The following is a 19723-nucleotide window of genomic DNA, read 5'->3' as shown; positions in this document are numbered from 1 at the left end:
TGAATATGGACTGGGGGGAAAGGAGTGAAAGAGTATAATTAAACCATAGCTAACAGTTGGTTTAAGAATCATGAAAGAATGTTGTATACATTTAAGAGACCTGGAGATACTGGAACGATTCAGATTGGTTATATAATGGTTAGACAGAGTTTTAGGAACCAGGTATTAAATTTTTAGCGATTTCCAGGAGCATATGTAGACTCTAATCACAATTTATGTTTATGAACTGCAGATTAAAACTTAAGAAACTGCAAAAGGGTAGGAATTTAAAGAGATGGGACTTGGATAAACTGAAAGACCCGGAGGTTGTAGACTGTTTCAGAGGGAGCATTAGGGAAGGATTGACAAGAACAGGGGAAAGGAATACAGTGGAAGAAGAATTGGTAGCTTTGAAAGATGAAATGCTGAAGGCAGCAGAGGATCAAGTAAGTAGAAGGATGAGGACTAGTAGAAATCCTTGGGTAACACAAAAGATATTGAATTTAATTGATGAAAGAAGAAAATATAAAAACGCAATAAATGAAGCAGGTGAGAGGACATGCAAATGTCTCAAAAATGAAATAGACAGAAAGTGCAAAATGGCTGAGCAGGAATGGCTAGACGACAAATGTAAGGACGTAGAAGCAAATATCATTAGGGGTAAGACAGATGCCACCTACAGGAAAATTAAGACGACCTATGGAGAAAAGAGAGCCACCGATATGAATATCAAGATCTCATATGGAAAACCAGTCCTAAGCAAAGAAGGGAAAGCAGAAAGGTGGAAGGAGTATATAGAGGGTCTATACAAGGGAGATGTACTTGAGGGCAATATTATGGAAATGAAGAGGACATAGGTGTAGATGAGATGGGAGATATGATACTGCGAGAAGAATTTGACAGAGCATTGAAAGACCTAAGTCGAAACAGAACTACTTATAGCCTTGGAAGAGCCAGTCATGCAGAACTATTTCATCTGGTATGCATCATGGATGAAACAGGTGAAATACCCTCAGACTTCAAGAAGAATATAATAATACAAATCCCAAAGTAAACAGGTGCTGACAGATGTGAAAATTACCGAAATATCAGTTTAATAAGCCATGGTTGCAAAATACTAACATGAATTCTTTACAGATTAATGGAAAAACTAGTAGAAGCTGACCTTAGGGAAGATCAGTTTGGATTCCAGAGAAATGTAGGAATACTTGAGGCAATACTAACCCTACGACTTCTCAGAGAAGGTACCTGTAGGTTAAGGAAAGACAAACCTATTTGTATAGCATTTGTAGTCTTAGGAAAAGCTTTTGACAGTGTTGATTGGAATAATCCCTTTCAAATCCTAAAGGTAGTAGGGATAAAATATTAGGAGGAAAAGGCTCTTTACAATTTGTAAGGAATCCAGATGGCAGTTATAAGAGTTGAGGGACAGGAAAGAGAAGCAGTGGTTGAGAAGGGAGTGAGACAGGGTTGTACCTATGCCCAATGTTGTTCAGTCAGTATATTGAGCAAGCAATAAAGGACACAGAAGACAAATTTGGAGTATGAATTAAAATCAGTGGAGAAGAAATAAAAACTTTGAGGTTTACTGACGACATTGTAATTCTTGAAAGGATGATATAAGATGAACATTAACAAAAGCAAAATGAGGATAATGGAATTAGTTGAATTAAATCAGGTGATGCTGAGGGAATTAGATTAGGAAATGAGACACTTTAAGCAGTAGATGAGTTTTGCTATTTGGGCAGCGAATTAACTGATGATGTGGTCAAAGTAGAGAGGCTATAAAATGTAGACTGGAAACGGCAAGAAAATTGTTTCTGTAGACGAGAGATTTGTTAACATTGAGTATAGATTGAAGTGTCAGTATTTAAAGTATTTGTATGGAGTGTAGCTATGTATGGAAGTGAAACATGGACAATAAACAGTTTATAACAACAACAACAACAACAACAACAACAACATGGAGTGTAGCTATGTATGGAAGTGAAACATGGACAATAAACAGTTTATACAAGAAGAGAATAGAAGCTTTTGAAATGTGGTGCTACAGAAGAATGCTGAAGATTAGATGGGTAGATCATGTAACTAATGAAGAGGTACTGAATATAATTAGGAAGAAGAGGAATTTGTGGCACAACTTGACTAGAAGAGGGGATCAGTTGCTAGGACACATTCTGAGGCATCAAGGGATCACAAATACAGTACTAGAGGGTAAAAATCATAAGGAAGACCAAGAAATGAATACATTAAGCAGATTCAGAAGGATGTAGGTTGCAGTAGTTACTTGTAGATGAGGCTTGCACTGAGTAGAGTTAGCACGGAGAGTTGCATCAAAGCAGTCTTTGGACTGAAGAACAAGAAGAAGAAGAAGACGATGACAGCAATAACAACAACAACAACAACAACAACTCAAGTGAAATTTTCTTTCAGACATTCATTTGAATTTTTGATATTAAACAGTGTACTTCAAATAAGAAAAATAGTATAAGATTTTTAAATAGTGGGAAGTCGGAGCATATCCTTTGTTTCCATAACCCCGCTGGCCTCAATGTTCTCTAGTCTGTCCTCCACCTGGCCTAGACCCTTTCCTACTCTACTGCACACTCCCTCAGGCGACATTAGTGTCTTGTCCCACTGCTACCCTGCTATCCTCTTCCTCCCCCCTGGATGCCTCCTCCTTACCAACACCACCCACCCGAGATGATTGCTGCTTGCATCACATGCAGTTACATTCGGGCTGTAGTGACAGAGAGAGTGCTGTTTGTGTGTGTGTGTGTGTGTGTGTGTGTGTGTGTGTGTGTGTGTGTGTGATATGTCAAAAGTTCTACTTCTGAGGAAGGACTTTGACCAAAAGCTTAAACATTTCTGGTATTCTTTTCCATTGTATTTGTCTGTGACTCAACACCTCCTCTGCATGGCAAATATAACTTTTTTCCTGTGATTATGAGAACTTTCATTTGATTCTTGATGCCTTTTTCTAGTAAAAGTTTATAGTCTGATATATAATTTTTCAAAATTTTCTATCTGTCTAGCAAAGTTCCTAATAAAGTAATAATCTTGCATTCTAGGGGCAACATTCCTGGAAATAATATCAGCAAGGGTGAAGTTATTTGGGATTACTTGCAACCCTTTCCTCCCCGTGGAACTGGCTTCCACCGATTTGTATTTATTTTGTACAAGCAAGAAAAGAAGATGGATTATGAAATGCTTAAAAAAGATGGTTCTTGGTAAGTTGTAAAGACATTTGAAATGTATTTGGACTGTTAGTACGTACATTTGGCTGCTGCTACTTCATGAATAAGTTGCTGTTAAAATCACAGTTGGCATATTGTAATATGTGACAGGATATATATTTTTTAGATGTGCTTCATGTAGCTTTCTATCATTGAATGAAGGCATGCTTGTAGCCATAAATAAAACAATAGTGTCTTGTGAGGTTAGTACAGATTTCGAATATGAAATAATTGGAGTGAAGAAAAGTGTTAAAGATGGATCAAACATAGTAATTGGATGCTTTCATACACCTCCTGCCTCAGGAGCAATAGTGTCAAAACATTTGAAGAAAATGTGGAGAAAGTTACATCTAAATTTTTTGGTTATGTTATAGTATAACGAGGCAGATTTCAACCTCCCAGCGACTGGGGGCTCAAGTGATTAGGACTGTAGTAGGGTTAGGGAATCGTGCACAATTGCTCTAAATGGCTTAGTCAAAAATTAAGTCGAGGAATTAATAAGAGAACTGATTCATGAAGTTAACATCTGCTGGTTTAAACTGATCTGAACTTTTTGACTCGGCCAATGAAGAACAAAAGTTTGGTGACCACTATGTCTTTACAGTGTCACTGAATATGGGTGTAAATAGGAATGTAAAGAAAAGAAAGAAGTTATTTCTGCTTAGAAAGAGCGACAAGAAACAGATTTCTGATTACTTGAATGTTCAAGGTGAAATATTTATCTCTAAGACTGAAAATGTTGAGTACAAATGAGCAAAGTCCAAGAGTATTATACAATATGCTGTAGACAGGTATGTTCTAAGCATTGTTGTTAGGGAAGTGAAGGACCTGATTTGGTTCAACAGTCTAAAGTAATGAGGACCTCATTGTAGATTTAAATGTAACCAAAGCCACATAGGCAAACATAATTTGAGCAAAGCCAAAATTCCATGTGTCAAGTTTTCAATGAATTCAAAAGTAAAATTCTGTAATGAATTCAAAAGTAAAATTCTATAATGAATTCAGAAGTAAAATTCTATCTATTGGTATGACAGAACATCCTAAGAAGTTTTGGTTTTATGTTAAATCAGTAAATGGATCAAAGTTGTCTGTTCAGACACGCTTGTGAACACAGCAGCATTGAAACAGAGGATGAGAGAAAGAAGGCCAAAATACTGAATTCATTTTTCCAAAACTTTACACCAAAGAGGTGTTGAAACAACATTACATTTCACAGTATATATAAATGCCTAGTGGATAATATGAGGGTTGGAACTTTAATAGTGGCAACTATTTATTTACAGCTTGTACAAAATAGATACATGTTTCAAAGTTTTACTGACCATCAAAATAGTCACCAGCATTGTGTATAACCCATTGCCAGCAATGTGGAATTCGTAGTATACTCTTACCGTGCCAGTTGTGTTGACAGTCCGAGCGGCACGGTCTGTTGCTGGATGAATTTGTAGCTGTTCAGAAGCGAATGCCGTGAAGTGTTTCTTGCAGTTTAGAAATCGAGTTGAACTCACAAGGGCTTAATTCAGAGGAATGCAGTAGCTGGTATAACACTTAGCAGCCCCATCAGTCAAACAAATCAGTAACAGCTTGCACTGTACATGTTTGAGCATTGTCTTGCAAAATGATGGTCAAGTCCTGTTGAAAGTGTCATCACTTCTGTCTCTAAGCTGCTCGTAGGTTGTGTTCCAAAAATGAACAGCATAGAGACAGAAGTGATGACACTTTCTGCAGGACCTGACCATCATTTTGCAGGACAATGCTCAAGCACGTGCAGTGCAAGCTGTTACTGATTTGTTTGACTGATGGGACTGCTAAGTGCTATACCACCTACTGCACTCCCCTGACCGAAGCCCTCATGTGTTCAACTCGATTTTTAAACTGAAGGATACACTTCACTGCATTCACTTCACAACTGCTACAAATTCGTCAGGCAATAGACCACGCCACTCGAACTGTCAACACAACTGGCATTGCTAAGAGTATCCTAAGACTTTCACATCGTTGGCAATAGGTTATACACAATGCCGGTGACTGCTTTGAAGGTCAGTAAAACTGTGAAATATGTGTCTATTTTGTACAAGCTGTAAATATAGTTGTCACTATTAAAGTTCCAACCCTTGTATTTACAGTTCCATTAGTTCATTCACTGAAGATGGTGTTAAATTTACAGGAGCTGCAATGCTAGATCATTATAGCAAAATGAAGGAAAACTTACAGAGGATTGATATTTGTTGTGTATAGCATGCTGTCTATAAATAGGCAGGAAGACCCGTTTTGTGTGTTCACATGATTACAAAACAACCACTGGAAGCAATCTTGTCCATTAAATATCCAGGTGTGTACATACGGACCAATTCAAAGTGAAATGACCACATTAAAATAATCGCAGAAAGGTAGATGCCAGGTTGAGATTTATTGGACAAATCCTCAGGCTATATAGTTGTCCCACAAATGTTGTGGTTTACAAAAACCTCGTTCAATTGATATTTAAGTATTACTTGTTACTCTGGAGCTCTTACCACATACAATTGGTAGAGGATATAGACAAGATTCAACAAAGAGCAGCATGTAGATTCATTTAGTGAATGCACAAGAGTCACTGATTGGGGATTCCCAAGTGTCAGTAAAAGATCTTGATGAAACTTGGTGTGTTTGTAGAGCGGGGTGGGGATAAAGCAATATGTATTTTTTTTGTTTGTGCCCCATTTCAGTTTTATTGGGTAAAGCACACCCCAAAAGGCAATTTGGCGTATTAGGTTTGGTGGGGATCTCTTCAAAACAATGAGATATGATAATGTTTCTCTTCAAAGCAGTGAGATATGGAAAATGTTCTCATATAAAAGTTGATATATAATTAACATTCTTGAAAACTGTCTAATCAAATTTTGTAATAATTTGAAATTTTGCAAAATAGCCCACTGGCATTAATTAATTTTTAAAAATGAAAACTTTTGTTACAGCATAAAGTAAAGAAACGTTCAGGCTGCATAAATCCATGTGTAATAATGCTTGTTGCATAAATACCATTTTTGGAACATAAGTTGTACACAATGTGCTGTCAGAGTATTTTTAACATAACTAATTAAAGTACCTAAACAATCATTATTAGTCTAGTTACTTATTTTACTTATATTTGTTTTGTGTTTTAAATTGTAATTTTACACTCTTCTTCACTGAGACACAAACATGTATTTTGTTGATTGAAGCTAATAAGTAACTCATTATTATGATACAAACTCATTGCAAATATGATATTCTGTAAATAAATGCTTAAAACATAACTTTTTCTTATACCATGCATATAAAATGAATGAAATTTCTTCCCTTAACATACATGACGAAGAACCCAATCTAAAACAAAATCCATCAGGACTTCAGTGGAGGACAAGGAACTTGTTCATCTGGTGATCCCAAAGGGCTTAATGGCACAGGTATAGTCAGGATACATATACAGCATTTGATGTTGGAAGTATTTTGTGAGAAGGTTTTCAGATCTAGTCCTGTTGAACGATCATGACGATGTCAGTCTCCACTTGATTAGATTAGATTTACTTTCATTCCAATTGATCCGTAGTGAGGAGGCCATCCAGGATGTAGAACATGTCAGAAAAACAATAATACATGACAAATATTAACAACTAAAACAAATAAGCTAATGTACCTTCCATAGGTCTCAAGTGGATTAATCGTCTATATACAAGGTGGTCCATTGATAGTGACTGAGCCAAATATCTCACGAAACAAGCATCAAACGAAAAAACTACAAAGAGCGAAACTCGTCTAGCTTGAAGGGGGAAACCAGATGGCGCTATGGTTGGTCCGCAAGATGGTGCTGCCATATGTCAAACAGATATCAACTGCATTTTTAAAAATAGGAAACCTCATTTTTTTATTACATTTTCTTGTAGTACATAAAGCAATATGAATGTTTTAGTTGGACCACTTTTTTCGCTTTGTGATAGATGATGCTGTAATAGTCACAAACGTATAAGTACGTAGTATATCTAAAAACAAAGATGATGTGACTTACCGAACGAAAGTGCTGGCAGGTCGATAGACACACAAACAAACGCAAACATACACACGAAATTCTAGCTTTTGCAACCAACGGTTGCTTCGTCAGGAAAGAAGGAAGGAGAGGGAAAGACAAAAGGATGTGGGTTTTAAGGGAGAGGGTAAGGAGTCATTCCAATCCCGGGAGCGGAAAGACTTACCTTGGGGGAAAAAAGGACAGGTATACACTCGCGCACACACACACATATCCATCCGCACATACACAGACATTTGTAAAGACAAAGAGTTTGGGCAGAGATGTCACTCGAGGCGGAAGTAGAGGCAAAGATGTTGTTGAAAGACAGGTGAGGTATGAGCGGCGGCAAATTGAAATTAGCGGAGATTGAGGCCTGGCCGATAAAGAGAAGAGAGGATATACTGAAGGGCAAGTTCCCATCTCCGGAGTTCTGACAGGTTGGTGTTAGTGGGAAGTATCCAGATAACCCGGACGGTGTAACACTGTGCCAAGATGTGCTGGCCGTGCACCACGGCATGTTTAGCCACAGGGTGATCCTCATTACCAACAAACACTGTCTGCCTGTGTCCATTCATGCGAATGGACAGTTTGTTGCTGGTCATTCCCACATAGAAAGCTTCACAGTGTAGGCAGGTCAGTTGGTAAATCACGTGGGTGCTTTCACACGTGGCTCTGCCTTTGATCGTGTACACCTTCCGGGTTACAGGACTGGAGTAGGTGGTGGTGGGAGGGTGCATGGGACAGGTTTTACACCGGGGGCGGTTACAAGGGTAGGAGCCAGAGGGTAGGGAAGGTGGTTTGGGGATTTCATAGGGATGAACTAAGAAGTTACGAAGGTTAGGTGGACGGCGGAAAGACACTCTTGGTGGAGTGGGGAGGATTTCGTGAAGGAAGGATCTCATTTCAGGGCAGGATTTGAGGAAGTCGTATCCCTGCTTGAGAGCCACATCCAGAGTCTGATCCAGTCCCGGAAAGTATCCTGTCACAAGTGGGGCACTTTTGGGGTTCTTCTGTGGGAGGTTCTGGGTTTGAAGGGATGAGGAAGTGGCTCTGGTTATTTGCTTCTGTACCAGGTCGGGAGGGTAGTTGCGGGATGCGAAAGCTGTTTTCAGGTTGTTGGTGTAACGGTTCAGGGATTCCGGACTGGAGCAGATTCATTTGCCACGAAGACCTAGGCTGTAGGGAAGGGACCGTTTGATGTGGAATGGGTGGCAGCTGTCATAATGGAGGTACTGTTGCTTGTTGGTGGGTTTGATATGGACGGACGTGTGAAGCTGGCCATTGGACAGGTGGAGGTCAACGTCAAGGAAAGTGGCATGGGATTTGGAGTAGGACCAGGTGAATCTGATGGAACCAAAGGAGTTGAGGTTGGAGAGGAAATTCTGGAGTTCTTCTTCACTGTGAGTCCAGATCATGAAGATGTCATCAATAAATCTGTACCAAACTTTGGGTTGGCAGGCCTGGGTAACCAAGAAGGCTTCCTCTAAGCGACCCATGAATAGGTTGGCATACGAGGGGGCCATCCTGGTGACCAGCAACAAACTGTCCATTCGCATGAATGGACACAGGCAGACAGTGTTTGTTGGTAATGAGGATCACCCTGTGGCTAAACATGCCTTAGTGCGCGGCCAGCACATCTTGGCACAGTGTTACACCGTCCGGGTTATCTGGATACTTCCCACTAACACCAACCTGTCAGAACTCCGGAGATGGGAACTTGCCCTTCAGTATATCCTCTCTTCTCGTTATCCGCCAGGCCTCAATCTCCGCTAATTTCAATTTGCCGCCGCTCATACCTCACCTGTCTTTCAACAACATCTTTGCCTCTACTTCTGCCTCGACTGACATCTCTGCCCAAACTCTTTGTCTTTACAAATGTCTGCTTGTGTCTGTGTATGTGCAGATGGATGTGTGTGTGTGTGCGAGTGTATACCTGTCCTTTTTTCCCCCAAGGTAAGTCTTTCCGCTCCCGGGATTGGAATGACTCCTTACCCTCTCCCTTAAAACCCACATCCTTTCATCTTTCCCTCACCTTCCCTCTTTCCTGACGAAGCAACCGTTGGTTGCGAAAGCTAAAATTTCGTGTGTATGTTTGCGTTTGTTTGTGTGTCTATCGACCTGCCAGCACTTTCGTTCGGTAAGTCACATCATCTTTGTTTTTAGATATATTTTTCCCATGTGGAATGTTTCCCTCTATTATATAAGTACGTAGTATCACGTAACATTCCGCCAGTGCGGACGATATTTGCTTCATAATACATTACCCATGTTAAAATGGGCCGTTTACCAATTGTGGAAAAGGTCGATATCGTTTTGATGTATGGCTATTGTGATCAAAATGCCCAACAGGTGTGTGCTATGTATGCTTCTCGGTATCCTGGACACATCATCCAAGTGTCTGGACTGTTTGCCGGATAGTTACGTTATTTAGGGAAACAGGAAGTGTTCAGCCACATGTGAAATGTCAACCACGACCTGCAACAAATGATGATGCTCAAGTAGGTGTTTTAGCTGCTGTCGTCACTAATTCGCACATCAGTAGCAGACAAATTGCGTCAGAATCGGGAATGTCAAGAACGTCAGTGTTTAGAATGCTACATCAACATCGATTGCACCCGTAGCATATTTCTATGCACCAGGAATTGCATGGCGACGACTTTGAACGTCGTGTACAGTTCTGCCACTGGGCACAAGAGAAAGTACGGGACGATGACAGATTTTTTTGCATGCGTTCTATTTAGCGACAGAGTGTCATTCAGCAACAACAGTAACGTAAACTGGTATAATATGCACTATTGGGCAATGGAAAATCCACGATGGCTACGACAAGTGGAACATCAGCGACCTTGGCGGGTTAATGTACGATGCGGCATTATGGGAGGAAGGATAATTGGCCCCCATTTTATCGATGGCAATCTAAATGGTGCAATGTATGCTTATTTCATACGTAATGTTATACCGATCCTACTACAAGATGTTTCACTGCTGTTCTGTTTTAATCGTGAGCCATATGTTTATGACTATTACAGCGCCATCTATCACAAAGTGAAAAAAGTGGCCCAACTAAAACATTCATATTTCTTTATGTACTGCACGAATATGTAATAAAAATGGGGGTTCCTATTTTAAAGAAATGCAGTTAATATCTGTTCACACCATAAATAACTCGTATTGCATGTTTTTGTACCCAGAAAACTTAAGCTTGGGTTGGTGCTTTACCCCACAAAATAATCCCATATGACATTATGGAGTGAAAGTAATCATAGTATGCCAGCTTTTTAATTTTTATCTCCCCTATGTCTGACAGAATTTGCATTGCAAATAGAGATTTGTTTAGGCATTTCAGCAGCTCCTCCCAGTTGAATTTATTATCAAGCTGTAATCCCAAGGATTTAACACTGTCCATTTCTTCTATCTGCTTGTCATTATATGTTAGGCATATACTTGTGGGACACCCCTAACAAGTTCTGAACTGCATGTATGTGTTAGTTTTTTCAAAGCTAAGTGACAAAGAATTGGCTTGGAACCAGTGATTAATGTCCAAAAATATTTTATTAGCCGATATATCTAAGACTACACTTTATTTGCTATTTATTGCAATGTTTGTATCATTGGCAAACGAAACAAACTTGGCATCTGGTAATGTTACTGATGAAAGGTCATTGATATATGCAAGAAAAAGTAAGGGCCTTAAGATGGAACATTGTGGGACCGCACATGTAATTATTTCCCAGTTCGATGATGCCTGATAGCTTAATACATGTCTCTTTCCTAATAGCACCCTTTGTTTCCTGCCAGAGATATAAGATTTGAACAGTTTTGCAGCATTTCCTGTTACACCAGAATATTCTTATTTACTTAAAAGGGTGCTGTGATTTACACAGTCAAATGCCTTTGACAGATCACAAAATATACCAGTTGCCTGCAATTTTTTGTCTAATGAATTAAGAACATTTTCACTGTAAGTGTAGATAGCCTTCTCAATATCAGAAACCCTTAGAAATCTGAACTGTGACTTTGACAGTATGTTATTTTTGATAAGATTGTTATATAGCTGATTATACATTACCTTTTCCAAAATTTTTGAGAATGCTGGCAAAATTGAAATTGGATGGAAATTTGACACTATTTCTTTATTCCCTTATTAAACAGCGGCTTAACTTCAGCATATTTCAACCATTCAGGAAATATCCCACTGATAAATGACTGGTTACACAGATAGCTTAATATGTTACTTAACTCAGAATCGCGTACTTTAATTAACTTTGTTGATATTTCATCATACCCACGGGATGTTTTTGGTTTTAAAGATTTTATGATGGACATTTCTTCTGCTGGGGTAGTGAGGGCCAAATTCGTATTGTGGAAGCATTATCTACAGAAGCTGACAACCGAATCTTTTCAGTAACAGTTAAAAAGTGTTTGTTAAAAAGTTCTGCAACACTACACACATCTGTCACCAATGTGTCATTTACTCTTAATGCTGTTTGCCCCTCTTCATGTCTGGTTCTACAGTCTCCTCCTTCACTATATCCCATATTGTCTTTATTTTGTTATCTGATATGACTATCTTTTCCTTGTAATATATTTACTTTGATGTCCGTATTATAGTCTTTAATATTTTGCAGTATTTCTTGTAATGTGCTATTGCATCAACATCATAACTGTTTTGGATTGACAGATACAGCTTTCTTTTTGTTTTACAAGATACCCCTATTCCTCGAGTAATCCATGGCTTCTTTGTAGACTTTGCTCTAACCTTGGTAAGTTTTGGGGGAAAGCAGTGTTCGAATAAGGTAAGCACTTTATTAGCAAAAATGTTATATTTTTCATTCATGCCATGAGCACTGTAAACATCAGTCCAGTGAATGTCTCTGAGGAGTGTCCTAAAATAATCAATTTTTGGCTTACTGATTACCCTCTTGAGCTCAGATTTAACAGATTTTATATCCTGTTCAGTATTAACATTTAACAGAAGGGACTGCATGTTATGGTCTGAGAGACCACTGACTATTGATTTTGTAATATAATTTTGTTCATTGGACTTTTCTGTAAAGATATTATCAATGGCTGTTTGTGAGCAATTGGCTACCCTAGTTGGGAACTTTACAGTGGGGATTAAGTTGAATGACAGTATCACTAACTCAAATAAGTTCTTATTGGGAGAGTCTTTAAGGCAATCTTCCTTGAAGTCACCAGAAACCACTATTTCTTTGTTTTTAGTTGTTAAATAGGCCAGTACAGCTTTGAGGTGGTTTATGAATAGATTAAAGTTATCTGCAGGTGCTCAATATACATGTAATATGTTGAAGGATTTTTTGCGAAATTCTACTTCTGTTGCACATGCTTCCATATGCTGTCCTAGGCAAAATTTATGAATGTCTATGTTCTTAATTTTTTGACAGTTCCTGAGGAATGTGGCAACTCCTCCTTTGTCAGTGTCTGCCCCACAAAAGTGAGAGGCTAACCTAAATCCTGTAACACTTAAAAGTTCTACACCTGTGGTCACATGATGTTCAGAGAGACAGATTATGTGAGCTGGGTTTGAGGACTCTCATTCATCTATGCAGATAATTAATTCATTAATTTTATTTCTGAGTCCTTGAATATTTTGATGCAATAAAGATAGCTGACATTTCACATTGATTGAGCTAAAACTGGGTAGAGTTGAAATTTCTGCTGATTATTGAAAATTCTTAACCAATAGCTGTTTATGCTGATGTAATAAGCTAGAATTATGTTTTTTGATTTCTTTCTCAAACTGAAGGTTTGTCTCAATCCTAACCTCTCGTGTATACTTGCGCAACTGCATCAGTGGGGCTTTCATGGCCACCTCCCCATTTTCATTCGGTCTTTCCTGTCTCAGCAGTTTTTTCTGACCCGAGTTGGTGCCACTCTCTCTGATCGATTTGAGCAGGAGATGGTGTCCCTCAGGGCAGTGTTTTAACTATTACCCTCTTTGCCAGAGCCATCAACAGTATCATGTCTACAGTAAGGAGTCCTGTACAGTGCTCTTTATTTGTGGACGATTTTTCTGTTTTCTGCTCCTCCTCCAGTGCTGCAATGGCGAGCCATCAGTTGAAACTTACAGTATGGCGATTAGAGGAGTGGGCTGCAAAGATGGGTTTTCGGTTTTCTGCTGATAAGTGTGTGTGTGTGTGTGTGTGTGTGTGTGTGTGTGTGTGTGTGTGTTCATTTTAATCGTTCTCGTCGTCTCTTTAATTTGCAGGCCTTGAAGATGGGGGACACCATCCTACATTTTAGAGACACAGTGCTTTTTATGGGCCTCATTTTTGACTCCAGATTGTCATGTTTGCCATACCTTCGACACTTGAAAGCCCGACTCCTGAAGGCGCTGAACATCCTCAAGTGCTTTAGCCACAGATAATTAACGCTGTCCACCATGAGGGGATTCAGCTCACCATGGGCACTTATTGGAACAGTCCCATACCCAGCCTCTGTGCTGAGGCGGGGGAACCGCCACTTACCATCCGGTGCCAGTTCCTCATGGTGAACCAAGTATGTAAATTACTCGTAGCTCCAACTTCACCCGCACACTATACTGTTGTTCGCCCACATCTGGAGTGCCTTTTTTCCAACCATCCACAAGCCACGATGCCATATGGGATCTGGGTGCAGCGTGTGCTGGAATGACTCGATGAGGTGCCAATCTGACCCCAAATCCAGGGTTTTAACCGACTGCCACCCTGGTTACTGGAGCGGCCCAGAGTGATTTTAGATTTGGTGCGGTATAGGAGAGATAGTACTCCTGCTTCTGTTTTTAATGCGGTATTTTCTGTCATTTTATGCGAGCACCACAACCATTTAGCTGTTTTTACGGATGGATCTAAGCAGGTTGACTCTGTTGGTTGCTCTGTCGTTTTGCCGGATCATGTCCTCAAGAGCAGACTGCCTCCCAAATTTACCATCTTCGATGCAGAATTATATGTGATCTTGCAGGCACTGGAGCAGATGAGACATTCTCCCAGTGTTAGATTTCTCGTCTGTTCAGATTCTCTGAGCACCCCTTACTCTCCGCAACGTTTGTACCCAGCAGATAAAGTAACCCAGACTATCCAGGACACTCTCCTCCAACTACAGGGACTGGGGAATGAGGTGTCTTTCTGCTGGGTACCAGGGTACATGGGAATTCTGGGGAATGAAAGGGCTGCTTGAGCAGCCAAGGAGGCGTGTCGTGACAGTCAGGTCTTTTGATGTGCTATCCCCCTGTATGCCCTCACCTCGCTGTTGAGGTAAAAACTCCTGTGTTGCTGGGCAGACGAGTGGCTAGAAGTGACTGACAACAAGCTCCGTGTCATCAAGCCGACAACTCAGCTGTGGCGTACTTCCTTCCAGCCACATCAATGGGACACAGTCCGTCCTCCTTACTCGTCTTCGTATTGGCCACAGCCCTATGACGCATGGATTTTTACTTCGGCGAGAGGACCTTCCGATGTGTGGTGCTTGTGGTGTGCAGATTACGGTGGACTGCATTTTATTTGCTGACCAGCAGACTGCAGCGGATTTGCTGGCAGATCTGCAGTCTATTTTATGTAATGATCGAATGAATGTGGTTTGTGTTTAAGAGTTTTGTGAATTGTCCCACATTTTTAACAAAATTTTGGGGAGATGTTTTTAATGTGTCAACAGGGAGGCTGGCTAGCCCAAGTCTTTTGTAAGTGGTCAGCCAGTCACATTTTGCTGTGCTGTTCTTGTAGCTCTTCTGTGTTTTGTTTTCCCTCTGTTTTAATTTCTTGAATAGCTCTCTTGCCTCCTCATTGGTTTTAGTTCATGTGAGAGTGTGTGTGCAATAGAGTGATTGTGTGTTCATTTCGAGTGCATGTGTGTACGACAGTTTTCATTCTTATCCACATTTGTTTGTTTTAATAAATGTTAGGGCACTGATAACCTCACTGTTGGGTGTCCATAAGATCCCAAAACACACACACACACACACACACACACACACACACACACACAAAGACAAAGACAAACACGCACGCCAAATCTCGCTTAAAACTTGTTTTTTTTCTGTTCTCCCTACCCAAAACAATGGTCTTTTCTCAACCCTGTAACCACTGGTATCTTATCACTCATGACAGTGCCTCCCCCCTTTAACTTTCCTGCTATTTTCCCAGCCAGTTTACCCTTCCCTTTCCTGTTGAGGTGAATGCCATGCCTAGTATAATCCCACCTATTGAGAGAATCAACAGGAACCACACCAATGTGTGACTCTGCACCCGACATAAGCAGCTGTTCCAACTCCAAAGACAGAAGAGTTCAAATGAGGTTGGTCATGACACCCAAGAACAAATACAAACTCAACACTAGTATGCTTCGATGCTGATGCAATCTTTGCCAGGTCACACCCTATACTGTACCCAGGATCTCTGTCAGTACTATTACCTGACCCACCCACTATAACCACGGTGTCTTCCTTAGTGAAATCTTTGCAAAGTGATCCTAAATCCTCTGTCACCTGCTCCAGACCAGCACTAGGTTTAAAAAAAATTGTGGGCCTGGTATTCTGATCCTAGTTCATCCTGCAAAAGTTGGCCAACACCTCTTCCGTGGGAACTACCTAACAAAAACACTTTTCTTCTCTTTACTGATTTCCCTAAATTCTTACTTTTCGATTTGCTGCTGAAAGTTTGTTGTACCCCGTCTACACCTGCAACTGCTTGAGGCTCACCAGCTTCTAACTGAAGCAACCGGTCAAATCTATTTTCCACACTCATCACGATGCTGTCAGACTGTTGCTCCAGTTGCCTGTTGCTACTTCCCATCTCTCTTTACCCTTCTGCCTTCTTAACCTGTCAAGATCTCCCCTGGCCTTATCTAACTCAACCTGAACGGCGGCAATTTTCCCCTCCTGTTTTAGTATCTCCCTCTCTCTACTACATATCCTATAAAACTACTGATGGGTCTAATTTACTGTCCCTATTCCCACGCCACTACAGCCACCCACATGGAAAAAAACTACAGGACCACACCAAAGCCCCGATCTAACAATTCTACAGCAAGTCAAGCACTTTTCACTCATGATACATGTAGTAGTTCATTAAGAATAAGTCAGTTAAATTAGAGATAAACACAAAAATATGATTCCACAAATTTGGCCTTATACGCAACTGTATGTAAACAAAAACAAAAGTGCAAAGTTTCTGAAACAACAACTTAAACTTTATGCTACTTTCCGAAAATGTGAGTTAAATAATGAAGAGGTTCACTACAGTTAAATTGCTGGAGAGACTAAAGAACAATTAAACGAAATTCTATAGATTTGCTGCGGCAAAATGTAAACAGAAAATACGACTATTACCTGACTGTACGAGCTTTTCGTGTTTTCTGCTATATTATGTAAAGAAAAATGAAACCTTTAATGGTACTCTTAAAAAGCACACTAATACACCTATTTACCACATAATCAGTACTAAACTAAATTTTATTATAATCTAAACTGATTTATCTTTACAAGAACATCAACACTCGTGCTAGTCGCCTGGCTGCAGGGCGTACAATTGAGCTACAGTCACTAGTACATAATCAGTTCTCTTTGGCAAGGCTTATCAATGTACTGAAATAAGCCTGATACAAATCAATCAGGATATTTCAAAGTTCCCCCAAGTCAATTTGAAATCCTGCTGAATTTTATTTTCTGTTGCATTCTCTGTTGTGTGTATTATGTGAAGACATTTCTTTTGTTTTATGTGCATTGTGTAAGAAAACATTATGTCTTCAGCATTTATTTACAGATTATCACTACTGTAATGATTTTGTATCAAAACAATGAGTTACTTGTTAGTTTCGATTAACAAAATACATGTATGTGAAACAGTAAGCTAAAAAGAAAAAGAAAATTAAAGTAACAACTAAAAACGTAAAATAAATATAAATAAAAGAAATAAATAGACTATAAATGAATGTTTAGGTATTTTAATTAAGTATTGTTGAAAATACTCTGACAGCACATTACCTACAGTCTATTTTCCAAAAGTGGTATTTCAGAAACAAACTTTATTAGATGTGGGTCTACATAGCTTGAAAACTTTTTTAATTTATGTAATAGCCAAAGTTTTCATTTTTCAGCATTAATTGATGGCAGTGGGGCATTTTGCAAAATTTCAACATATTACAAAATTTGATTATAGAGTTTCCAAGAATGTTAATTACCCATCAGCTTTTATATGAGAAATATTTTTTATATATCATCATTTTGAAGATATTCCCTCCAAACCAATTACGCCAAATTAGGTTCTGGGGGTGTTTTACAACAACAACAAAAAAGTATTGCTTTATTTTTTCCCTTCTACACACCCACCAGATTTCATCGAGATTGTTTATTGATACTTCAGAATGCTCCTACATGAGACGCTCATCCGTATCCAGTTGCAGACACTACAAGTGAGGCATTGTGCATCGTCATGGGAATAACTGTTAAAATTCTGAGAGTGTAAATTCCTAGAAGAGTTAACTGTTATATTGCTTTGTCCTCAGTATATCTCATGAAAAGGCCATGGTGGCAAAATTGGAGGGATTTGAGCTCACATGAATACTTACCAACAATACTTCTTCCCATGGACCATTCAAATCTGGAACAGGAATATTAGGAAAAAGTGACAGCGGTGCACAAAGTATCTCTGCCACACTATAAGGTGACCTGTGGAATGCAAGCTGTGCCATTTCCCAGTGAACTGAGAGTTACTCAAAAGCTAACTCCGAAATGAATATAAAAATTGTGTTTAGTTTATGTAGATGTGTAATGTAAAATGTGCAGTCTTGTAGTTTTATCTTACATTCTGCTGACAATTACATGAATGCTCTAGGGGAATGAATCAGATAATAGTGCAATGATTCATGATAAAAATCATTGTACACCTTCAGACACAATGTGGAATGTTATAAATTTTTTCTATTGCTCTCATTGTTTGCCATACTGCACTCTACAATAAAGGTTTTGTTTTGAGATGTAAATTAATCTTCACTTTTGTGTGAATTAAGTCATATAATGACTTATCATTTGTTACTGTTGACTAGCAGTGGTTTTTAATCCATCGCAATGTTCATTTTTTTTATATTTATGCACCAATAAAGATGTAGTTATTGAAAACCCGTGTATTAACTGCTTTTTATTTTATGTATTTTTCTTTCTTTTTAGCTTGCGGTTAACAGACAGGACATTTCGCACATTGGATTTTTACAGAGAAAGACAAGATGACATAACACCTGCTGGACTGGCATTCTTCCAATCTGATTGGGATTCAAGTCTGACAAATTTCTTCCACAATACTCTAAGTATGGTGTTCACAACATAAACAGTTTTAATGAAATGTGCTGTTGCTTTATTATTTGTTAGTTTCATTATTTGAATCATTGTGATTTTATTTCAGATATGCAGGAACCTGTGTTTGAATATGATTTCCCACCTCCATATCATCCGCCACAAAAATGGTTTCCTCTGAAACAAGCTTTCAATTTGTAAGTGAAATATTTATATTCACCATAAGATGATTTTTTGTTTCTGTTTTTAATATTACACTTTTTGTGCTCTTTATACTGTTTCAGTTTTGTAAGTTAAAAATACTTTCATCATGTTTCATACACTTTCACTGTAGAGCTCTTATCTATAAAAATATTATTACAACATCTTTTGGTTGTTCCATAATATATTCTATTGACGTGTAGGAGTTTTAATTAGAATGTATTGTTATGTTTTCATAAATTGGCAAGTTGTGTTATTTTTAAAATGATCTTTGGAAAGATTTAATTTTGGTTATGACTGGTTGTGAGTAATTCTGTTATCTCTCTTTTTATAGGTACATGGATAGATATCGTGATCAGAAGCAGATTGCAAAAGAATACTTGCTGATGAAATTAAGCAAAACACATCCATTTGAGAAACCTCCACCACCACTGAAATATCCAAATGCACATCGTTATGAAGAGGGAACACCTTCATGGTTGAAGACAGAAATTAGGAAAAACAGGCTTGGTTGGGGCCGAATTAATGATTTTTAACTATATTATTGTAAACATATTTTTGTGAATAAACTTGTCACTGAGAAAAACTATTTATAATTTATAAGTCAGATGTTTTACGGTATCAAAATTTGTTAAATTTTGAATGTGATGTTCTGTACAGAAATTTATTTGGTAGTTGTACTGTATTTACCCAATTATAAGACGAGGTTCCTTCCCAAGTTCGTTATTTGAAAATTACAGTGTGTCTTACATTCGCAATTTAAACTACTGTTGCTGAGATCACAGTTTTTATGTTTTGTAATTATTTAAGTAAAGCTTTTATATACCAAACTAGCATTTCATGTCAGTTTAGCACAGGAAGCTGCACTTAAAATGACGCGTTTTGGAGAGAACTGTGGGGCAGTGTCTCACTGAAACTGCATACTTTTGTATTACACAAGTATAAATATGAAAACCTTTGAGTGCTATATGCATTAGCTTTGCAAGCGAGGAAATCAAG

General features: G+C 38.8%; 1 protein-coding gene across 1 annotated transcript in view; it reads left to right on the top strand.

Moving 5' to 3' along the window:
- The window catches only part of LOC126259369 (39S ribosomal protein L38, mitochondrial), a 47827-nt gene extending 28514 nt beyond the window's left edge, over positions 1-19313 (top strand). Inside the window, exons 5-8 of the mRNA XM_049956108.1 lie at positions 3051-3209; positions 18401-18537; positions 18633-18720; positions 19059-19313. Coding sequence (XP_049812065.1) covers positions 3051-3209; positions 18401-18537; positions 18633-18720; positions 19059-19260 — 586 coding nt within the window. The 3' untranslated portion in view covers positions 19261-19313. The remainder of the gene's footprint in view (positions 1-3050; positions 3210-18400; positions 18538-18632; positions 18721-19058) is intronic.
- The last annotated feature ends 410 nt before the right edge of the window (positions 19314-19723 follow it).

Source organism: Schistocerca nitens, chromosome 5 (assembly GCF_023898315.1).
Source record: "Schistocerca nitens isolate TAMUIC-IGC-003100 chromosome 5, iqSchNite1.1, whole genome shotgun sequence".
NCBI classification, from domain to species: Eukaryota; Metazoa; Arthropoda; class Insecta; order Orthoptera; family Acrididae; genus Schistocerca; species Schistocerca nitens.
This window is presented reverse-complemented; position numbering and strand designations above follow the sequence as displayed.